This window comes from Hyperolius riggenbachi, chromosome 3, assembly GCF_040937935.1.
Source record: "Hyperolius riggenbachi isolate aHypRig1 chromosome 3, aHypRig1.pri, whole genome shotgun sequence".
In the NCBI taxonomy this organism is placed as follows: Eukaryota; Metazoa; Chordata; class Amphibia; order Anura; family Hyperoliidae; genus Hyperolius; species Hyperolius riggenbachi.
This window is the reverse complement of record NC_090648.1, coordinates 103,250,746-103,273,203: the sequence shown is the minus strand read 5'-3', so window position 1 is coordinate 103,273,203 and position 22,458 is coordinate 103,250,746. Positions and strand designations below refer to the sequence as shown.

General features: G+C 49.2%; 1 protein-coding gene across 1 annotated transcript; it reads right to left on the bottom strand.

Annotated features, from left to right (window-relative positions):
• Positions 1 to 16,786: 16,786 nt before the first annotated feature.
• LOC137562199 (olfactory receptor 1E16-like) lies at positions 16,787 to 17,728 on the bottom strand. The gene has a single exon (XM_068273531.1). The coding sequence runs from the start codon at positions 17,726 to 17,728 to the stop codon at positions 16,787 to 16,789; it is 942 nt and encodes a 313-aa protein (XP_068129632.1).
• Between the last annotated feature and the right edge of the window lie 4,730 nt (positions 17,729 to 22,458).

Sequence of the window (22,458 nt, the reverse complement as noted above, 5' to 3'; positions counted from 1 at the left end):
ATAACCTTTCTATTCATCCATAGAGGCCTTTTTTTTATTCCTAGACATTTTGTTTCCATATGGGATATACATACTACAATATTAATTGAGAATAAGTTTAAAAGCTTGCCATTTCCCTTCAGTGTCCTCCCCTTGTAGTACATTATCCCAGTTCACCAAACTTAGTGCCTGCCTAAGTTGATTGAACTTTGCTTTTCTAAAATTCATAGTTTTAGTGGTCCCGCTGCCCCGCGGCCTATCAGTCACCAGATCAAACATTATCATGTTGTGATCACTATTTCCCAAATGTTCTTGAACCTGCACATTTGATACATTACCTGGTCTATTAGAAATGATCAGTTGGTTCCGTTACCATTTGAGTCAAGTAATTGTCCTGTAGTGCTGCCAGAAATCTGCTGCTTTTACCAGAATGGGTAGCCTCAATACTCCAGTCAATGTCTGGAAAGTTGAAGTCGCCCATAATTATGACCTCATTTTTACTTGCAGCTTTTTCAATCTGCTGTAGTAATCGCAGTTCTGCAGCTTAATTAATATGAGGTGGCCTGTAGCATACCCCAATAAGCAATTGGCAACTTTTATTTCCACCATGAATATTTACCCAAACGGACTCCACATCTTCGCAATCTTCCTCCATCTCATCGTTGAGGACAGCTGTAAAAGATTTCTTAACAAAGAGACAAACCCCTCCACCTTTTTTCCCTGTTCTACCCTTCCTAAACACATTGTATCCCTCTAAATTAGCTATCCAGTCATGGCTTTCATCCATCCATGTCTCGGTTATTCCCACAATGTCATAGCCTTTGTCATTCAGAATGAACTCTAGTTCGTCTATTTTATTTGCAAGGCTCCGAACATTTGTTACCATGCACTTTAAATTTTTACCACCACATTTACCAGTTTTGTTTATCTGAAATGGGCTACTTGAAGTTTTACCAACCTCCTTAATCTTTACACTGTCCCCACCCCCCTCTCCACCCCCCATAATGTTAGGCTCCCACTGTCTTTTTACCTTATCTTGTCTCCGTATTGAGACTTTATCCTCCCGCCTCCCCCCAGATCCTAGTTTAAAATCTCCTCCAACCGTTCAGCCATCTTCTCCCCCAATGCAGCTGCACCCTCCCCATTAAGGTGCAGCCCATCCCTGCTGTAGAACCAGTAGCTGACTGCAAAGTCTGCCCAGTTCTCCAGGAACCCAAACCCCTCCTTCCTACACCAATTTCTCAGCCACTTATTTAACCTCCCTGGCGGTAAGCCCATGCTGAGCACGGGCTATGCCGCGCAGGAGGATTTCTCAGGCCCTGCTGGACCGATTTGCATAATTTTTTTTTTTTGCAACACGCAGCTAGCATTTTTCTAGCTGCATGTGCACTCTGATCGCTGCCGCTCCGTGCCGATTACCCGCCGCTCGCCGTGCCGCGCCCCCCGACCCCGTGCGCTGCCTGGCCAATCAGTGCCAGGCAGCGCTGAGGGGTAGATCGGGACTCCCAATGATGTCACGACGTCCCTGACGTCGGTGACGTCATGCCGCCCATCACCGTGGCGACGGGGGAAGCCCTCCAGGAAATCCCGTTCTTTGAACGGGATTTCCTGATCGGAGATTGCCGGAGGAGATCGAAGAGGGTGGGGGGATGCCGCTGCACAGCGGCTATCATGTAGCGAACCCTGGGCTCGCTACATGATTTAAAAAAAAACAAAAAAACTGCTCTGCTGCCCCCTGGCGGTTTTTAATAGACCGCCAGGAGGGTTAAGTCCCTAAGCTCCCTCTGTCTCTCAGATGTAGCACGTGGCACTGGCAGTATTTCAGAGAACACCACCTTGGAGGTCCTTGCTTTAAATTTATCTCCAGGTACCTGAAAATCATTTTTGAGGACCTTCCATCTCCCACTAACTTTGTCATTGGTGCCAATGTGTACCCTGACAACTGGGCCTTCCCCAGCCCCACCCAATAATCTGTCAATTCTTTCTGCTACATGCCAAACCCGAGCACCTGGGAGACAACAGACTGTACGGCATTCACGGTTTCTTCGACAGATTACCCTATCTGTGTGCCTAATAATTGAATTCCCTACCACCAGTACCTGTCTAGCCTTAGCTGTACACCTATTCCATTTCTCGTTGCAGCAGTCTGCCCCTTGGTTGCTAAGGGGCACATCCTGCTGCAGCATTGCTACTCTAGAATCACCCTCCCCAATATTACGCAAACAAGCATACTTATTAGGGAGGGACAACTCGGGACTAGCCTCCCTGCCACTATTTTCCCTACCCCTTCTAACTGTGACCCAACTAGCGGCTACCTCTGCTTCTTGCTCTGACTGTACTCCACCCACCTCATCTTCAACGGTTCCATCCAGCGTCTGGATCGTGAGATCCAAGCTCTTCTCCATGTTGTGTATGCGTCTCAGTGTTGCGAGGTGCTTATTTAGCTCTGCGACTTCCGCCTCTAACTGAGCAAAAATCTATTAACCCTTCCACTCTCGCATGCAAATGTTCAAACAAATGCATTCACAGATTCAATCATCCAGGCACAACTGTTATCCCTACAGCTAAGTTAAAAGCCGGGGTCTTAGTTCACAGAAGAATGCATTCTTATGCTTAGTCCCCTATACTGCGCAGAAGTACCCAGGTAAACATAGGTGTCCTAACTCTGGCCCTGCAACATGCATAGTGCAGACATGCAAACACATTCATTGCATCAAACCTATCAATGGATTAGGAGCACACATCCTGACATCCTCTCCTGGGACAGATAGTGCATCTTACCAACGTAATGTATCCATGTGCACCATGCACATACACCAGCATAAGCTGTGTGCATGCTGACAAACACATACAGGGGAAGGAGGGAGTGCACTGGATTAGACCCTAGCCACAGGGGTCAGTAACAAGAAAAAAATACATATATCCAGGCACATCGCCTCTAGTTAGGACATTAAATAAGTTATTAAAGAAAGGGAGGTGCTAAAGGGGGTGTGGCTAGAAAACAGCAAAAATCTATTAACCCTTCGCACTCTCGCATGCAAATATTCAAACAAATGCATTCAGAGATTCACTCATCCAGGCACAACTGTTATCCTTACAGCTAAGTTAAAAGCTGGGGTCTTAGTTCACAGAAGAATGCATTCTTATGCTTAGTCACCTATACTGCACAGAAGTACCCAGGTAACACGCACACACCTAGGGCAACAGTAAACACCCTCAATCCGCAATCAAGACATGCATACATGTTGCAGGATGTACACTGTACTGCATAGTCCAACATGATGACTATTGTGTGGGGAAAAGTTATTTAAAGTAAACTGTGGTGGTAAAAGATGAACGGGGGAGTGAGTGAAGCTGGGGAGGAGTCCTCAAAACTTAAAGACTACACCACAACGTGCCTAGCACATTCTAACCAATGCAAAAAAAAACATAATATTGGTTGAAGGTTTTTTTTTTTTTTTTTTTTAGTGCTTACCTGCTTCCTCTTGCCTCTCTCTTTGTGCCTGTGTTCTAACGCCTGTTTTTAATGCCTTTGCCACTTGTGTCGAAGCCACTTAGTGAGCAAGCCACAGACTGAGCAAGCTCAGGTACTGAGTCCTGAAGCTGTCCAAATACCTCCTGTTACAGCTAACCCCTCCCCTAGCTAATTGCCTGCCTGCTGCTAAGCAAACTAGAGGGAAAAAGTAAAATGTACTTTTAAAAACTGACACTTGCTGCTAGATATCAGATGAACCGCAATGCACAAGCCACCAGATATCACAGCAGCAAAACACAATTTACAAACAACAGCAATGTATTATATATTATAATCAGTGCTCACAATTCCCAGCAGTGAAGTGAATCAACCCTCCACCAAGATTAGGGCTTCGGCCTACACTTCCTGTTTAATTAATTACTTCCTGTTACAGCTAATCCCTCCCCCTAGCTAATTGCCTGCCTGCTGCTAAGCAAACTAGAGGGAAAAAGAAATAAAATGTACTTTTAAAAACTTACACTTGCTGCTAGATATCAGCTGAACCGCAATGCACAAGCCACCAGATATCACAGCAGCAAAACACAATTTACAAACAACAGCAATGTATTATATATTTACAAACAACAGCAATGTATTATATATTATAATCCATGCTCACAATTCCCAGCAGTGAAGGAATCAGCCCTCAACTCATGTACATTACTAATAGGTCCTATTGTTCAGTTCTGCAACACTACTGGATGGTTAAATGTGTAAATAGGCCTATTTATCTGGCCATGAAGTCATACAACCTCGTTGCCTATTGGGTCTCTGAGGGTCGAAGGATACCTTATCGCAAAACCAATTTTAAAATGGGGACATGTGTAGTGGGCTCTCCTCATGCCTACCGCTCCCCCTTCTCTTCTGCCCCCTCCGTTACTGCGTACTGAACTCCTGAACGTATTTCCTGGTCGGTGTGGTCATGGGTGACTGCACAGTTGCTGCCAGCTACGTGCATCCTTGATAGAGATGTCGCGAACCTCCGATTTTCGGTTCGCGAACCGGGTTCGCGAACTTCCGCGGAAGGTTCGGTTCGCGTAAAAGTTCGCGAACCGCAATAGACTTCAATGGGGAGGCCAACTTTGAAAAATAGAAAAAATTATGCTGGCCACAAAAGTGATGGAAAAGATGTTTTAAGGGGTCTAACACCTGGAGGGGGGCATAGCGGAGTGGGATACATGCCCAAAGTCCCGGGGAAAAATCTGGATTTGACGCAAAGCAGCGTTTTAAGGGCAGAAATCACATTGAATGCTAAATTGCAGGCCTAAAGTGCTTTCAAACATCTTGCATGGGTATACATCAATTAGGGAGTGTAATTAGAGTTCTGCTTCACACTGACACATCAAACTCACTGTGTAACACACCGCAAACAGCTGTTTGCGTAGTGATGGCCGTGCTGGACTGGTGCGCACCGTGGCCAGAGTGTAGGCCGTGGCGGTTTTCAAGTCCATATGGTCGCCGGGCTGTGGTAGCTCAATGATAGAACAACAGTGACTGTCCAGCTGATCAAATTTGGTCTGACCACAATGAAGAAACGACCTTATTATCTTTTGTGTGCCACCCCCACCTGAGACACTCAAATAGCCGGCGGTCATTGCTTCATTGTGATGCGCAAGCCCCTTCACCGCGGCACGGCAATGATCATGAAGGGGGATGGGCACATGTACATGCCTTTTGGTTTTTTTGTTGCAGCCGCCCGCAGTGCAGGCAGAAAAATTAGGCAGGCATGTACACGCACCAGAAAAATTTGTGTAGCGGCCGCTGCTAGCAGCGGCCTTAAAAATTCAGGAATCCGCCTAGAGTCCTGGACCCTGTTGGTGGTGGCGGAGAAGGCAGTCAAGCGGCCTGCAGACAGAGATGCTGTGTGTGGGGACTGACTTAGTCTTCGGTCGTGCAGTAGCCCTCCGTGATCCATTCCTCATTCATTTTGATAAAGGTCAGGTACTGAACACTGTCGTGACTTAGGCGACTTCTCTTCTCAGTAACTATGCCTCCAGCTGCACTGAAGGTCCTTTCTGACAGGACGCTTGCGGCAGGGCAAGAGAGAAGTTGTATGGCAAATTGGGACAGCTCTGGCCACAGGTCAAGCCTGCGCAACCAGTAGTCCAAGGGTCCATCGTCGCTTTTCGCAGAGTCTACATCCACACTCAAGGCCAGGTAGTCGGCTACCTGCCGGTCCAGGCGTTGGTGGAGGGTGGATCCGGAAGGACTATGGCGAGGAGTTGGACTAAAGAACGTCTGCATGTCCGACATCACTCTGAGATCGCTGGAGCGTCCTGTCCTTGCCTGTGTGGACTTGGGAGGAGGCGGGTTACTGCCAGTGGTACCTTGATTGCGTTGTGCAGCCACATCACCCTTAAACGCATTGTAAAGCATCATCGACATCTTCTTCTGCAAGTGCTGCATCCTTTCCGCCTTTTGTTGACTTGGTAACAGGTCCGCCACTTTGTGCCTGTACCGAGGGTCTAGTAGCGTGGCCACCCAGTACAGGTCATTCATCTTGAGTTTTTTGATACTGGGGTCCCTCAACAGGCTGGACAACATGAAAAAGGACATCTGCACAAAGCTGGATGCAGACGTACTCTCCATCTCCTCTTGCTCTTCCTCAGTGACGGGATGCAACTCCTCTTCCTCCCCCCAGCCACGAACAATACCACGGGAACGTGGAGCAGCAGAAGCCCCCTGTGACGGCTGCCACGGTTTTTCTTCTTCCGCCGCCTCTTCCTCCTCCACAGAAACACCTTCCTCATCATCACCATCATCAGAGTCTGACTCCTCTCCTTCCCCACACGACTCCTCTTCTTCCTCCTCCTCCTCCCCCCTCTGTGCTGCCGCAGGTGTTGTGGGAACATCGGGTTCGGGTGTAAATGGCTCCCACGACTCCTGCTGCCGTAACTCATCTCGTTCACGCTCCTCCACAGCTGTATCCACCACTCTACGCACGGCACGCTCCAGGAAGTAGGCGTAGAGGATCAAGTCGCTGATGGTGCCCTCATCGCGACACACCAGTTTGGTCACCTCCTCAAAGGGCTCCATGACCCTGCATGCATTTCGCATCAGTGTCCAGTTGTTGGGCCACAACATCCCCATCCTCCCAGATTTTGTCCTTGTACTGTAATGATACAGGTACTCGGTGACGGCTTTCTCCTGGTCTAGCAGGCGAGAGAACATCAGCAGGGTGGAATTCCAGCGAGTCGGGCTATCGCAAATCAGGCGTCTCACCGGCAAGTTGTTTCTACGCTGAATGTCCGCAAAGCGTGCCATGGCCTTGAAAGAGCGCCTGAAATGCCCACACAACTTCCTGGCCTGCTCCAGGACGTCCTCTAAGCCTGGGTACTTGGATACAAATCTTTGCACGACCAGATTCAGCACATGTGCCATGCAGGGTATGTGTGTCAGCTTTCCCAAATTCAACGCAGCAATGAGATTGCTGCCGTTGTCACACACCATGTTGCCGATCTCAAGCTTGTGCGGGGTCAGCCATTGCTCCACCTGTTTGTTAAGAGCAGCCATGAGAGCTGCTCCAGTGTGACTCTCAGCTTTCAGGCAAGACATGTCTAACACTGCGTGACACCGTCGTACCTGGCATGCAGCATAGGCCCTGGGGTGCTGGGGCTGTGTAGCTGGAGAGGAGATCGCGGCACCAGCCAAGGAGGAGGAGGAGGATGACGACAGCGAAGCGGTGGTAGCAGGTGGAGAGGAGGTGGCTGGAGGCCTGCCTGCAAGCCGTGGAGGTGTGACAAGTCGGTCCGCTGCACAGCCACGTACTCCCTGCTTGCTGCCATTGGTCACAAGGTTGACCCAATGGGCTGTGTATGTAATGTAGTGGCCCTGCCCGTGCTTGGCAGACCAGGCATCCGTGGTCAGGTGGACACTTGACCCAACGCTGTGTGCCAGAGATGACACCACTTGCCTCTCAACTGCATGGTACAGTTTGGGTATGGCCTTTTGTGAAAAATAATTGCGGCCTGGTATCTTCCACTGTGGTTTACCAATGGCCACAAACTTACGGAAAGCCTCCGACTCCACCAGCTTGTATGGTAACAGCTGGCGAGCTAATAGTTCCGCCACGCCAGCTGTCAGACGCCGGGCAAGAGGGTGACTGGCAGACATTTGCTTCTTACGCTCAAATACTTCCTTCACGGACAGCTGGGTACTGCTGTGGGCAGAGGAGAAGGAACCACTGAAGGGAAGAGGTGGTGTGGAGGAGGGTGGCTGTGAAGGTGCAAGGGAGAAAGTGGATGAAGACGATGCACCTGAAGGAGGAAGAGGAGAAGGAGGGTGGTTTGTCTTTTGAGGGGTGCTGCTTTTCCTCAGGTGTTCTTGCCATAGCTGTTTGTGCCTTCTCTCCAGGTGCCTTCGTAAGGCACTTGTCCCTACGTGAGAGTTGGCCTTACCACGGCTCAATTTTTGCTGGCAGAGACAACAGATGGCTTTGCTCCGATCTGAGACACACACGTGAAAAAATTTCCAAACCGCTGAACCCCCCTGGGGTGATGGCGCTACGGTGGCATCAGCAGCTGACGCTGAAGGGCATGTAGGCTGGCTGGCCATAGCTAGTGATACATGGCGCAGTACACTGCCCCCAGCTGTTTGTGAGGACGAGCTCCCTCTGCTTCTATCATGGAGTCGTCTCCTCCTACTCCTCTCTGACTCCTCCTCTGAACTGTCCCCCTGGTCATCTCCTCTACCGGGAACATATGTGGTATCCGTATAATCGTCATCATAATCCTCCTGGCCAGCTGCGCTTTCCTCAGACACCTCCTCAAGTGCACCAACTTCAGGTGGTCCACCATCATCCCCATCCACACACGTTACGTCCATACTATCGCCACCTAACTCAGACGTATGAGGTGGTGTACCTGCGCCTTCTTGTTGTTGTTGCAGTAGTGGCTGGGAATCAGTGGTTTCACCACCACCACCAAATAACTCCTGCGAAGTGTCAAATGCAGCGGATGTGGTGCTTGTTGTAGAGCTGATGGCTGCGGGAGATGAGGTGTTCTGTGTTAAATAATCAAGCACCTCCTCACGATTTTGGGAAGTGATGGCACGTGCCTTCTTCTGAGCACTGTATTTTGGGGCAGGTCCGCACGAAATCACAGCAACACCACCTCGCACAGCCACAGACCTGCCGGTGCCTGGTGGCCTTCCTCTGGGTCTGCCTCTACCTCTTCCTCTACCTGGTTTGTCCATTTTGTCCATCTCTGGGGTATGCTAGCTATATGCAGTGAGGTGGGTTCTCACTCAACACAACAGGTAGTTAGATGCAGTGAGCTGGGTTCACTGAACACAGCAGGTAGTTAGATGCAGTGAGCTGGGTTCACTGAACAGTAAAGGTACTTAAGATGCAGTGAGGTGGGTTCTCACTCAACACAACAGGTAGTTAGATGCAGTGAGGTGGCCAGGTGGGTTCTCACTCAACACAACAGGTAGTTAGATGCAGTGAGCTGGGTTCACTGAACAGTAAAGGTACTTAAGATGCAGTGAGATGGGTTCTCACTCAACACAACAGATAGTTAGATGCAGTGAGGTGGCCAGGTGGGTTCTCACTCAACACAACAGGTAGTTAGATGCAGTGAGGTGGCCAGGTGGGTTCTCACTCAACACAACAGGTAGTTAGATGCAATGAGCTGGGTTCACTGAACAGTAAAGGTACTTAAGATGCAGTGAGGTGGGTTCTCACTCAACACAACAGGTATTTAGTAGAGTAGGGCCGGACCTCCGATTTTAGGTTTGCGAACCGGGTTCGCGAACTTCCGAGGAAGGTTCGGTTCGCGTTAAAGTTCGCGAACCGCAATAGACTTCAATGGGGATGCGAACTTTAAAAAATAAAAAAAATTATGCTGGCCACAAAAGTGATGGAAAAGATGTTTCAAGGGGTCTAACACCTGGAGGGGGGCATGGTGGAGTGGGATACACGCCAAAAGTCCCCGGGAAAAATCTGGATTTGACGCAAAGCAGCGTTTTAAGGGCAGAAATCACATTGAATGCTAAATGACAGGCCTAAAGTGCTTTAAAACATCTTGCATATGTATACATCAATCAGGTAGTGTAATTAAGGTACTGCTTCACACTGACACACCAAACTCACCGTGTAACGCACCGCAAACAGCTGTTTGTGTAGTGACGGCCGTGCTGGACTGGTGCGCACCATGGCGAGAGTGCAGGTTTTGGACAGAACAGGTATACAGTGGCAGGTTCACTGAACAGAACAGGTATACAGTGGCGGGTTCACTGAACAGAACAGGTATACAGTGGCGGGTTCACAGAACAGGTATGCAGTGGCAGGTTCACTGAACAGGTATACAGTGGCGGGTTCACTGAACAGAATAGGTATGCAGTGGGGGGTTCACTGAACAGGAATACAGTGGCGGGTTCACTGAACAGAACAGGTATGCAGTGGCAGGTTCACTGAACAGGTATGCAGTGGTGGGTTCACTGAACAGGTATGCAGTGGTGGGTTCACTGAACAGGTATGCAGTGGTGGGTTCACTGAACAGGTATGCAGTGGTGGGTTCACAGAACAGGTATGCAGTGGCAGGTTCACTGAACAGGTATGCAGTGGTGGGTTCACTGAACAGGTATGCAGTGGTGGGTTCACTGAACAGGTATGCAGTGGTGGGTTCACAGAACAGGTATGCAGTGGCAGGTTCACTGAACAGGTATGCAGTGGTGGGTTCACTGAACAGGTATGCAGTGGTGGGTTCACTGAACAGGTATGCAGTGGTGGGTTCACAGAACAGGTATGCAGTGGCAGGTTCACTGAACAGGTATGCAGGTATCCAGTGGGCTCACTGAACAGAACAGGTATGGTGGGCTCACTGAACAGAACAGGTATGCAGCCAGGAACAAGCTAAAAAAAATTATGCTGGCCACAAAAGTGATGGAAAAGATGTTTCAAGGGGTCTAACACCTGGAGGGGGGCATGGCGGAGTGGGATACACGCCAAAAGTCCCCGGGAAAAATCTGGATTTGACGCAAAGCAGCGTTTTAAGGGCAGAAATCACATTGAATGCTAAATGACAGGCCTAAAGTGCTTTAAAACATCTTGCATATGTATACATCAATCAGGTAGTGTAATTAAGGTACTGCTTCACACTGACACACCAAACTCACCGTGTAACGCACCGCAAACAGCTGTTTGTGTAGTGACGGCCGTGCTGGACTGGTGCGCACCATGGCGAGAGTGCAGGTTTTGGACAGAACAGGTATACAGTGGCAGGTTCACTGAACAGAACAGGTATACAGTGGCGGGTTCACTGAACAGAACAGGTATACAGTGGCGGGTTCACAGAACAGGTATGCAGTGGCAGGTTCACTGAACAGGTATACAGTGGCGGGTTCACTGAACAGAATAGGTATGCAGTGGGGGGTTCACTGAACAGGAATACAGTGGCGGGTTCACTGAACAGAACAGGTATGCAGTGGCGGGTTCACTAAACAGTACAGGTATGCAGTGGCAGGTTCACTGAACAGGTATGCAGTGGTGGGTTCACTGAACAGGTATGCAGTGGTGGGTTCACTGAACAGGTATGCAGTGGTGGGTTCACTGAACAGGTATGCAGTGGTGGGTTCACAGAACAGGTATGCAGTGGCAGGTTCACTGAACAGGTATGCAGTGGTGGGTTCACTGAACAGGTATGCAGTGGTGGGTTCACTGAACAGGTATGCAGTGCTGGGTTCACAGTACAGGTATGCAGTGGTGGGTTCACAGAACAGGTATGCAGTGGCAGGTTCACTGAACAGGTATGCAGTGGTGGATTCACTGAACAGGTATGCAGTGGTGGGTTCACTGAACAGGTATGCAGTGGTGGGTTCACAGTACAGGTATGCAGTGGTGGGTTCACAGAACAGGTATGCAGTGGCAGGTTCACTGAACAGGTATGCAGTGGTGGGTTCACTGAACAGGTATGCAGTGGTGGGTTCACAGTACAGGTATGCAGTGGTGGGTTCACAGAACAGGTATGCAGTGGTGGGTTCACTGAACAGGTATGCAGTGGTGGGTTCACTGAACAGGTATGCAGTGGTGGGTTCACTGAACAGGTATGCAGTGGTGGGTTCACAGTACAGGTATGCAGTGGTGGGTTCACAGAACAGGTATGCAGTGGCAGGTTCACTGAACAGGTATGCAGTGGTGGGTTCACTGAACAGGTATGCAGTGGTGGGTTCACAGTACAGGTATGCAGTGGTGGGTTCACAGAACAGGTATGCAGTGGCAGGTTCACTGAACAGGTATGCAGTGGTGGGTTCACTGAACAGGTATGCAGTGGTGGGTTCACAGAACAGGTATGCAGTGGCAGGTTCACTGAACAGGTATGCAGGTATCCAGTGGGCTCACTGAACAGAACAGGTATGGTGGGCTCACTGAACAGAACAGGTATGCAGCCAGGAACAAGCTAAGCCTAACTAATCTTTCCCTATGAGAGTTAGTCTGCAGCAGCTCGCCCTACTCTCACTAACGCAGGCACACGAGTGAGCGTAATGGCCGCCGCTGCCTGCCTTTTATTAGGGGGGGAGTGGCTCCAGGGGCTAATTGGCTACACTGGGCCTGCTGACTGTGATGTAGAGGGTCAAAGTTGACCCTCATGGTGCATTATGGGGCGAACCGAACTTCCGCAAAACTTCGCCTGCGGGACACGGACGCGAACCACTGAAGTTCGCATGGAACCGTTCGCAGGTGAACCGTTCGGCCCAACTCTAGTATTTAGATGCAGTGAGCTGGGTTCACTCAACACAACGCTAGGTATATGCAGTGATGAGGTGGGTTAAGTAAACACAACAGGTAGTGGGTAGTTAGATGCAGTGAGCTGGGTTCACTCAACACAAAGCTAGGTATATGCAGTGATGAGGTGGGTTAAGTAAACACAACAGGTACTAGGGTATATGCAGTACTGGGTAGTACAATGTGCAGCTCCCTGTCACACACACAGGTAGTCACTGAATGTGCTGGGCTGCTGGCAGTGGCACACACAATATCAATTAGAAAGGCTATGCATGCAACAAAAGTGTCAGTTTGACACACAGAAAAAAAAATATGTACAGGATGAGCTCTGAAAAGAGCTGTTGCTGGGTGCTTTAAAAGCAATAATAATCAGTCAGGAGCAAGCAAAGCAGCCTAGAACCTAACTAATCTGTCCCTAGGAGAAAAATTCTACAGCAGCTGTCCCTTTCCTCTCTCTAGCAGGCACACGAGTGAGGCTAATGGCCGCCGGACCCTGCCTTACATAAGGGGGGGTGGGGCTCCAGGGCTTAGTGTAGCCTGAATGGCTACAATGTGCCTGCTGACTGTGATGCAGAGGGTCAAAGTTGACCCTCATAGTGCATTATGGGGCGGATCGAACTTCCGCAAAAGTTCGCCTGGAACCGTTCGCCAGCGAACCGTTCGCTACATCTCTAATCCTTGATTGCACGCCCATGGCAGGGAGCACTCTGCACATGCACACTATGTTACAACTATGTAGGGCACCTGCACAGAGTGCTCTAAACCGTGGACGTGCGATCAGGGACGTGTGTTGCTGGACAGTGCCTGTGCAGTCAGCTGCAACCACCCCGACCAGGAAGTAAGTTTGGAGGATCGTTACCTGGTATTGGATGGGGGGAGAGAATGGGGGAGCGGTTGGCATGAGAAGAGCCACATTCCTGCTCCCCTTTTTTAAATTGGTTTTGCGCTAAGGTATTCTTTAGGAGTTGATTTGCAAAATCTAAAGAGGATGAAGGTGGCCACTTCCTGATCAAGACACAAGATTACAGATCCAGACTTTGCAGAGACCCCAGTAGATTTCAATGATTAGGGCCCTTGTACTAATTTGAATTGCCTTTGGTAAAAAACATTTGTTGCTGTCTTTAGTTCTTTTTTATTAAGAGATTTTTTAAGTTGCTGCTTTTTTAAATTGTAACTTTTGTGTGCCTTTAAATCTTACCTTTAATGCACCCCTAATCTTATTCTCTTTTGGATTGGCCAAATATCCATGGATACTAATATTTATTGTGCTTTTAAGTTGCACCAAACATTTACTCTATTAAACTACTTCCCAACCTCTTTCTTGGAGATAACAGAGGTGGGAAAGATGCCCTTGCTTCACATAAATGAAACTTTTTTTGGAGGGGGGATGGCCATGGAGACCTTTACCACCCCTACTTTCAAGGTAGTCCCAATGTTGACATGAACATAATTAAACTGACATTTGTAAATGTAGGGTCCAAAGAGCATAGCCCAATAAGGAGAACAGTGTCAACTTGGAGTGCACTCAGTAAGCTACCCTGTTTGTGTATATCATTGTGTGAGTTAAGGTTACGTGTGTATTTTTGAGTGTGTTTATCTTAAGTACCATATTTTTGGATAGTTATACACACTTTTTCTCCCCCAAAAGTGGGCAGAAAAAGTCACTGCATCTTGTGGACCGAATATAGGGAGTACACGATTTACGAACGCCCGCTGAAACCTACGGCCACCAACCCACCGCAATGTCATGGACTCCCTGTACTGTGTCCCCATGCAGAATGCAGAGTATTAGCAGCAGAAGCCGCAGCGCATCTCCCCTTTGTGTAGTCCGGTGTCTTCATTTGTTCACCTGTGTCTTCTCCTCCCCTCCTGTGCTCTCTCCTTGCAGAGTAATTAGTAGAGGAAGCCGATTGCATATCTTAACTGTTCCGTGGGTACCTGCGGTGGTCAGTGACATATCCTCTCCCTCACTGTTTCCCTAGCGCCAGCTTTTTTCCTGATCACGTCATTACATGTGACCGACACTATGGAAACAGTGAGGGAAAAGAGACGTTGCTGATTGCTGCAGGTGCCCATGGAACAGGTGAGATACAGGTGCAGCTTCCACTGCTAATTACTCTGCATGGGGGGAGCAAAGGAGGGGAGGTGGACACAGGTCACAAATGAGGACACAAGATTACACAAAGAGTAACAGGGAAGGACACCACAAGGGGGCAAAGGAGTACATAGGAATATACAAAGGGGAACAGAGGAGGACACAGTACTACACAAATTTATGCACCTGTCTAATTTTTGTTTAAATAATTATTGCACAATTTCTGTAAATCCAATAAACTTCATCTCACTTCTCAAATATCACTGTGTGTGTCTCCTATCTATATATATAATAGAGTAAGTGCCTCAACCTTCAAGCAAGAAGAAGAAGTAGCGCCCTGCCCCCAGGGCCGGTTCAAGCAAGAAGAAGGGGATGGTCCAAGCAAGTAGAAGAAGTAGTGTCATATCAAACCAAGGGCAAAGAGAGATAATTTGCATATTCAGTAGCAGTGCATTGTGGGTAACCACAAATGTTCACTTATAGCTGAATTATTGCAGATTTGCTTCTGTTTTAAGAAGGAAAATTACACTAAGCTTTGCTTTTTATAGTAGGAGGGCTTTTTGGTCTCTTTTATCCTCATATACAGTCTTAGTAGTTTGGGTCACCCTGAACTGCTTGGTTACTCTGTACTGGTCCAAGCTCTATCTCATACAGCCTTATCAATCCCTGCTATGTACTGATGAGGGCCAAATGGCTGAAATAGGCTGTCACATGTGGTTTTGATATGACTGTGTAAAACTTAAAGCTATAGGCTTGCTTGACTTACCAAGGGTGGAAAGGAATACTTTGCATATTTAGTAGAGGTGCATTGTGGGTAATCACAATTGTTCACTTATAGCTGAATTATTGCAGATTTTCTTCTGTTTTAAGAAGGCAAATTACACCAAGCTTTGATTTTTTTAGTAGAAGGACTTTTTGGTCCCTTTTATCCCCCTATACATTCCGTGTGGTTTGGGTCACCCTGAGCTGCTTGGTTACTCTGTTGTACTTGTCCAAGCCCTATCTCATACAGCCACATCAATCCTTGCCATGTACAGATGAGGACCAAAAGTCTGAAACAGGCTGTCATATGTGGGTTTGATGTGGCTGTGTAAGATTTAAAGCTATAGGCTTGCTATACCCCAGTGGTTCTGGATGCTTGCTTGGCTCACTAAGGTGAAAAGGAATTATTTGCATATTTAGTAGCAGTGCATTGTGGGTAACCACAAATGTTCACTTATAGCTGAATTATTGCAGATTTGCTTCTGTTTTAAGAAGGAAAATTAAACCAAGCTTTGCTTTTTATAGTAGGAGGGCTTTTTGGTCTCTTTTATCCTCCTATACATTCTTAGTAGTTTGGGTCACCCTGAGCTGCTTGGGTACTCTGTTGTACTGGTCCAAGCCCTATCTCATACAGCCTTATCAATTCTGCTATGTACTGATGAGGACCAAATGCCTGAAATAGGCTGTCACATGTGGGTTTGATATGACTGTATAAAACTTAAAGCTATAGGCTTGCTTCACTTACCAAGGGTGAAAAGGAATAATTTGCTTATTTAGTAGCGGTGCATTGTGGGTAATCACAAATGTTCACTTATAGCTGAATTATTGCAGATTTACTTCTGTTTTAAAAAGGCAAATTACACCAATACAGTGTGCGGCATTGCAGGAAGTGACGACAGTGGAACGCACAATGGAACACGGAAGAGGTGAGTCATTCCCGCCCGCTGCCTCTTACTAATAGTGGCGGCTGCCACTGTGCTTAAGCAGGAGGGGGAGCGATCATGGGGGACCCAGGTCGGGGGGGGGGGGGGGGTTTCCTGCTGAGCTTAAGCTGGAGGGAGAGTGCACATGGGGGACCCAGGTCAGGGGGGGGGGGTTCCTGCTGAGCTTAAGCTGGAGGGGGAGTGCACATGGGGGACCCAGGTCGGGGGGGGGGGGTTCCTGCTGAGCTTAAGCTGGAGGGGGAGTGCACATGGGGGACCCAGGTCAGGGGGGGGGTTCCTGCTGAGCTTAAGCTGGAGGGGGAGTGCACATTGGGGACCCAGGTGAGGGGGGGTCCAACCCCCCTCCCCGCCGCTGTGCCCAATACTCCCTTCCTGCCCTCTACCCTCTTATGCGGCGTATGCTATGCCGCGGGTCGGCTAGTATGATATATTTAACTGACATTTTTTTATTGTAACATCCAACGATTTATACAAGAAAATCATGACAGTTAACAAAGTTGCCCAAACTTTCACATCCCACTGTATATATATATATATATATATATATATATATATATATATATATATATATATATATATATATGTATATATATATATATATATATATATATATATATATATATATGTATAAAATTTAGGTCTCATAAGTAGGGATAAAGTTATTGTTGATTAAATACGGACATAGCTAAAATGTCAAAACTGCTCTGGTCCATAAGAAAAAACAAGGTCTGTATGCGAAATGGTTACCTAATTTTTTTAATTTATCTTTTCTACACCTGCTTTACGTAAATCTTTAATTTTATTTTAGAAGCTGCTGCCAACACATCCTTATTTCTCAGGCTGTAGACCAATGGATTTAACAGCGGCACTATGGCTATATAACATATTGAGAGTAGCTTATCATTTTCACTAGAGCTGTTATACTCTGGTTTTATGTATAAGAAAATGATTGGCCCATAGAATAATAATACAGTGATGAGGTGGGAGGTACAACTGGAGAAAGCTTTATGGCGCCCATGAGAAGACCGGATCTTCAGTATTGTTAAAATGATATACACATATGAGATAATTATAAGAAAGAAAGGAACACATCCAAATAATACACTTTCCACAATTGTCAAAAGGTCCCGAATGGTAGAATCACTTGAAGAAAGTTTATTAAGTGTTTTTAGGTCACAGAAAAAGTGGTCAATTTCATTTGAATAGCAGAATGGTAGCAATGAAGCAATCATAGCCTGCAGTAATGCATTCGAAATGCTTGTAAGCCAGGAAAAGGCAGCCAATGTAATACACGCACCTTTGTTCATGATCAATGAATACTGCAGTGGCTTACATATTGCTACATAGCGGTCATACGCCATGCAAGTGAGTAAAAATACACCCGTCATTCCGCATATTAGAAAGAAATGTAGCTGAGCAATGCAGCCATAGAACGTAATGCTGTGGTCTTGTGTCAAGAAAATGGACATTAGCTTTGGAAAAGTAACAGAGACATAGGCAATATCTGAAGAAGACAGATTACACAAGAAGAAGTACATTGGTGTGTGCAGCTGGGAAACCAGACAGATGAGGGTGATAATTGTTGCATTCCCCAGCACTGTGAACAAATAAATCAGTAACACCACAATGAAAAGCAAAATTTGTCCATTTGGAGAGGTGGTAAATGCCAAAATACTGAACTGTTTTACAGGACTACTTGTGCAGTTTTTCATCTTGTCCACCTAGGAGATAGAAAAGCTAAAATTCACTATTTGATTTTCACTACACAAGTGAATATATATTGAGTCATAAGAAAAGTTTTTTGTTTTTTTTTTAAGTTGAAATGCAGTTAGATTTCCCCCTTGGCCTCAGTACACTAGCTACACATAACATGTAAGTACTACATTTTGTCTTCTTAAAAGGTCTCAAAATAGTTAATATAGTTTACTTGCAGTGGTGCTCACCGCCAGGTCGTGATCACGCTTACGCGTGGATTCACGACCATTTTGACGCATTCCGCCTCGGACACGAAAATCCGTGAATAGATTTTCAACCACGAAAATCTACTTCGGCTTCGCGTGAATGCGGACAGAAATCCACATTCACGCTCGTGAAACCCGGGGCTGAAGTCGTGGTTTGCGGAAATGCGTCAAACTATGCGGAAGTGACACATTGCAGGCCAATCAGAGTGCCCCAGCCAGGCCCTAGCAACCAATCACAGGAGGGGAGCTATGCCCTCCCCTCCTGAATATAAAGCGGCGGCCATGATGCAAAAGCTCTGTCCTTGCTAGACTGTGGTGCTGAGAGGATTATCTCCAGGCCATTGTTGTTTGAGCAAGTGCATTTATTGTGTTAAAAACAAAGCGTTTTTTTTTGCTAACACTGCTCTTATACTGTACACAGTTAGCTAGTCAGTGAGTGATTGCTGTAGTTAGTTGTAGTCAGTGTAGTGTAGTGGGAGTGTGGGAGTCTAGTGATTATTTAACTGTGTGTAGTGCTGTGCAGGCAGGTTCAGTGCTGCAGTGTAGTGGGAGTGGGGATTATCTGTGTGTAGAGTGCAGGCAGGCAGGTTAGTGCAGCTGCAGTGTTCACTTGTATATTCCAGTGACAGTTATACACTTGTACTATTTGCAGGCAGCCAGTCACACCGCCGGCGCCGCCACTCTCTGCCAGCGCTGTTCATTCATTCTGTCAGTGACCTTGTGCCGTGCCCAGTGCCCACTGCTCGCTCGCTCGCTGGCATATGAGCATCTCATTACACAGTGTGACATCCTTGTGTGCCCACTGCATCCTTCAGTGACCTAGTTGTATATCCAGTGCCCACTGCTGTGCCCACTGCATCCTTCAGTGACCTTGTACTGTGGCCACTGCATCCTTCAGTGACCTAGTTGTATATCCAGTGCCCACTGCTGTGCCCACTGCATCCTTCAGTGACCTTGTACTGTGGCCACTGCATCCTTCAGTGACCTAGTTGTATATCCAGTGCCCACTGCTGTGCCCACTGCATCCTTCAGTGACCTTGTACTGTGGCCACTGCATCCTTCAGTGACCTTGTACTGTGCCCACTGCATCCTTCAGTGACCTTGTACTGTGGCCACTGCATCCTTCAGTGACCTTGTGCTGTGCCCACTGCATCCTTCAGTGACCTTGTACTGTGCCCACTGCATCCAGTGATTCATTACTAGCAACATGTCTGGCAGGGTTTCGCGGGGTGAGAGGAAAGGGAGTTCAATTGCCTCAGCCACTTCTGGGACTGCTCCACGTCCAGGGAGAGGACGCCCAGCTGTACGTGGTCGTGATGCAGCAGAAAAGGGGGCAGCAAAGCCTGGGCTGAGTCAGCGGACGCCATTGTCCAAATATTTTAAAGTTTCTGGTCCCCGTGTGGTGGTTGAGCAAATGGAACCTGACGTACTCATGGACATCATGACTTCCTCCCAGACCTCTACTGTGAGCACCACTCCAAGCAGTAGCAGCAGCAGCCAACATCCCACGCTTGTTGTGACATCCACCCCAGCACCCACTGGTCAGCAGCCCTCCCAGGATGACAGCGTTCTGTCCCTCAGTCCGGCATCTGGGAACCTGCTGATGCAAGAAGCACAGGACTTACTGGGGACTGATGTGGCAGAGATTGAGATCGGGCCACAATCACAAGCGTTGTTGAGTTCTGGTGATGAAGAAGAGGGGTCTGTGTCTGGGGATGTAGGGACAGAAGAGGAGGCGGGGGAGTCAGAGGAAGAGCTGGATTATGATGATGCTGCTGATGATGACGTTGTGGACCCTAACTATGTGCAGCCTGCTGAGTCCGTGGAAGAATGGTCAGAGCAGGATGACGAGTCACCTCGGCCTAGGCAAGGATATCGCCATATGTCAGGCAGGGGCAGGGGCATCGGCAGCAGTGGGCGTGGAGGAAGTAGACAGGACACTGCTTCAGCCGGCACCACCACCATGCAACCCCCGGCAACTACTACCACACATTGCTCCGCTGCACCCTCTGCTAGTGGGGGCCGCAGTAAATTAAAGTCACCAGTGTGGGATTGCTTTGAGGAATGTACTGATGACAAAAGGTATGCAGTGTGCAGGTTATGCAGCAAAAGATTGAGCCGTGGGAAAAGTCTGAGCAAGATGGGTACCTCATCCCTCCAGGGCCACCTGAGAAGCCGCCACTGCCGCGAGTATGCAGACTTTAAGAGGAAGCAGGCACTGCTGGCAGGGGTTCCTGAGAGCAGAAGGCCCACCAGCGCAGCAGCATCCTCCCTCCCTCAGGGTCGTGAATCCCCCACAGCAGCAGCAGTAGTAGCACGCAAGCGCTCTTCCACCTCGGCTGCTCAGGACACAGACATTGAGGCTGGCAGCCAGTGTTCGTCTCTCTCCTCTGCCTCCCCTGCATCCCAGCGTCGTCAGACCCTGCTGAGCGACACCTTTCAGGGTCTGACCAAGCCTCTGCCTCCAAGCCACAGGCGGATCCGCAAACTAAATGGCTTGCTGGCCCGGGCCATGGCATCACAGCTGCTTCCCTACTCCCTGGTGCAGGAGGGGAGCGCCATGCGGACGCTGCTCCAATTTGGCATCCCCGAGTGGCAAGTCCCCAGTCGCCACTATTTCAGCAGGAGCGCGATCCCAGCACTCCACAAGTTTGCGGTGGAAAACGTGGCCCGTTCCCTGGACTACTCTGTGGGCAAGCGGGTCCACGTGACCATGGACTCGTGGAGTAGCAGATTTGGGACAGGTCGCTACCTGTCCTTTACGGCCCACTGGGTGACACTGATGGAAGGGAGGGAGGACAAGAGCGCATCAGCCCAGCTAGTGGTGCCACCACGCGGGATCAGGGGGGATGCAGAAGGGTCCTGTCACGACACTCCCTCAGCACCCGGAAAGCAAGCCCGCCTCGGCAGCAGCAGCGCCAAGCCTCGGCACTGCCAAGCCCTTTTAAAATTGGTGACCCTGGGGAAGGAGAGGCTTACGGCCACCAACGTCCTGGCCGCCCTCAGGAAGCAGGAGCGGAGGTGGCTGACCCCCAGAGGCCTGGAAGTGGGGTATGTGGCAGCCGATAACGGGGCCAACCTGGTGGCAGCAGTGCAGCAGGGAAACCTCCAGCACATCCCCTGCTTGGCCCACGTGCTCAATCTTGTGGTGCAGCGCTTCTTGCGCACCTACCAGGGGATGAGCGAGCTGCTGCAGGATGCCCGGGCGGTGGTACGCTTTTTCCGCCTGTCAGCCACTGCCTCTGCACTCTTGTCCACCTTACAGCAGCAGTATGGAAGGCCACAACACCGGATGATCATCGACATGCCAGTTCGCTGGAATTCGACTCTGGCCATGTTGGAGCGGCTGTGTCAGCACAGGCTGGCTCTTAGGGCCTACATGCTAGACCCAAGTGTCCCCAGCAACCAGCAAGTCCCCATGATTACTGCCACTCAGTGGACACTGATGCAGCAAGTATGCCTGGTGCTGAGTCCCTTCCTGGAGGCAACCAAGATGGTCAGTGAGGAGCGGGCCTCTGTGTGCCAGTGGGTGCCCTTGGTTTGTCTACTGGAGCAGGCAATGGACAATTTAATTGAGCGTGGGGATGAAGCCCTGAGGCAGTTGGAAGAACAGGAGCAGATGGCAGCACAGTCCAGCTCAGAGGAGGGCTCACAGCAGGTAGTGGAAGAGTTGGAGGTCCCTAACCTGAATGAGGAGGAGGAGGAGGAGCAGAGTGCAGCAGGCGTTGTACGTGGATGGCGGTTTGAGGAGGACAACGACATGGCACAGGAAGAGGACAGGCATGCGTTATGGGACAATGGCGAGGACGATCTTGCTGGCAGGGCCCACTTGTTTCCCATGGCTGTGCACATGTTGCGCTGCCTTCGCAGGGACCCCCGGGTGATCCAGATGCGTTCAAGGGAGGACATCTGGATTACCTTGATGCTTGATCCCCGTCTGAAGGGGAAGCTGGGAGACTTAATGACGCCATCCACCACCGAGCAACGCACAAGGGAGTTGAAGGAGGCCCTTGTGCGCAGACTACTGGAAGCATTCCCCCAGCATTCCACCCCCACTGTAACTGCTCTGCCAAGCCAGCAAGAGGTGCCTGCCATTGCCACTAGCAGCACAACAACAACCACCAGCAGCAGCAGCAGCAACTGGCGCCCCGGAGACCTGAAGAGCCTAAGCAAGAGCCTGTATGCAGTGCAGCAGCCCAGAACAGAGGTGCCCGCCACAGCATCCACCACCAACCAGCACAAGCAACGACTGACCACCATGGTGTCTGACTATATGGGGTCATCCAGCGGGCTCAATGACACCGACAGCCCCGTGGACCCCTTGGAGTACTGGGTCAAGAGACTGGACATCTGGAGCGAGCTTTCCCAGTACGCCCTGGAACTCCTATCCTGCCCTCCTTCCAGTGTCCTCTCAGAGAGATGCTTTAGTGCGGCCGGTGGCGTGGTCACAGAGAAGCGCTCTCGGCTCTCCCACGCCTCTG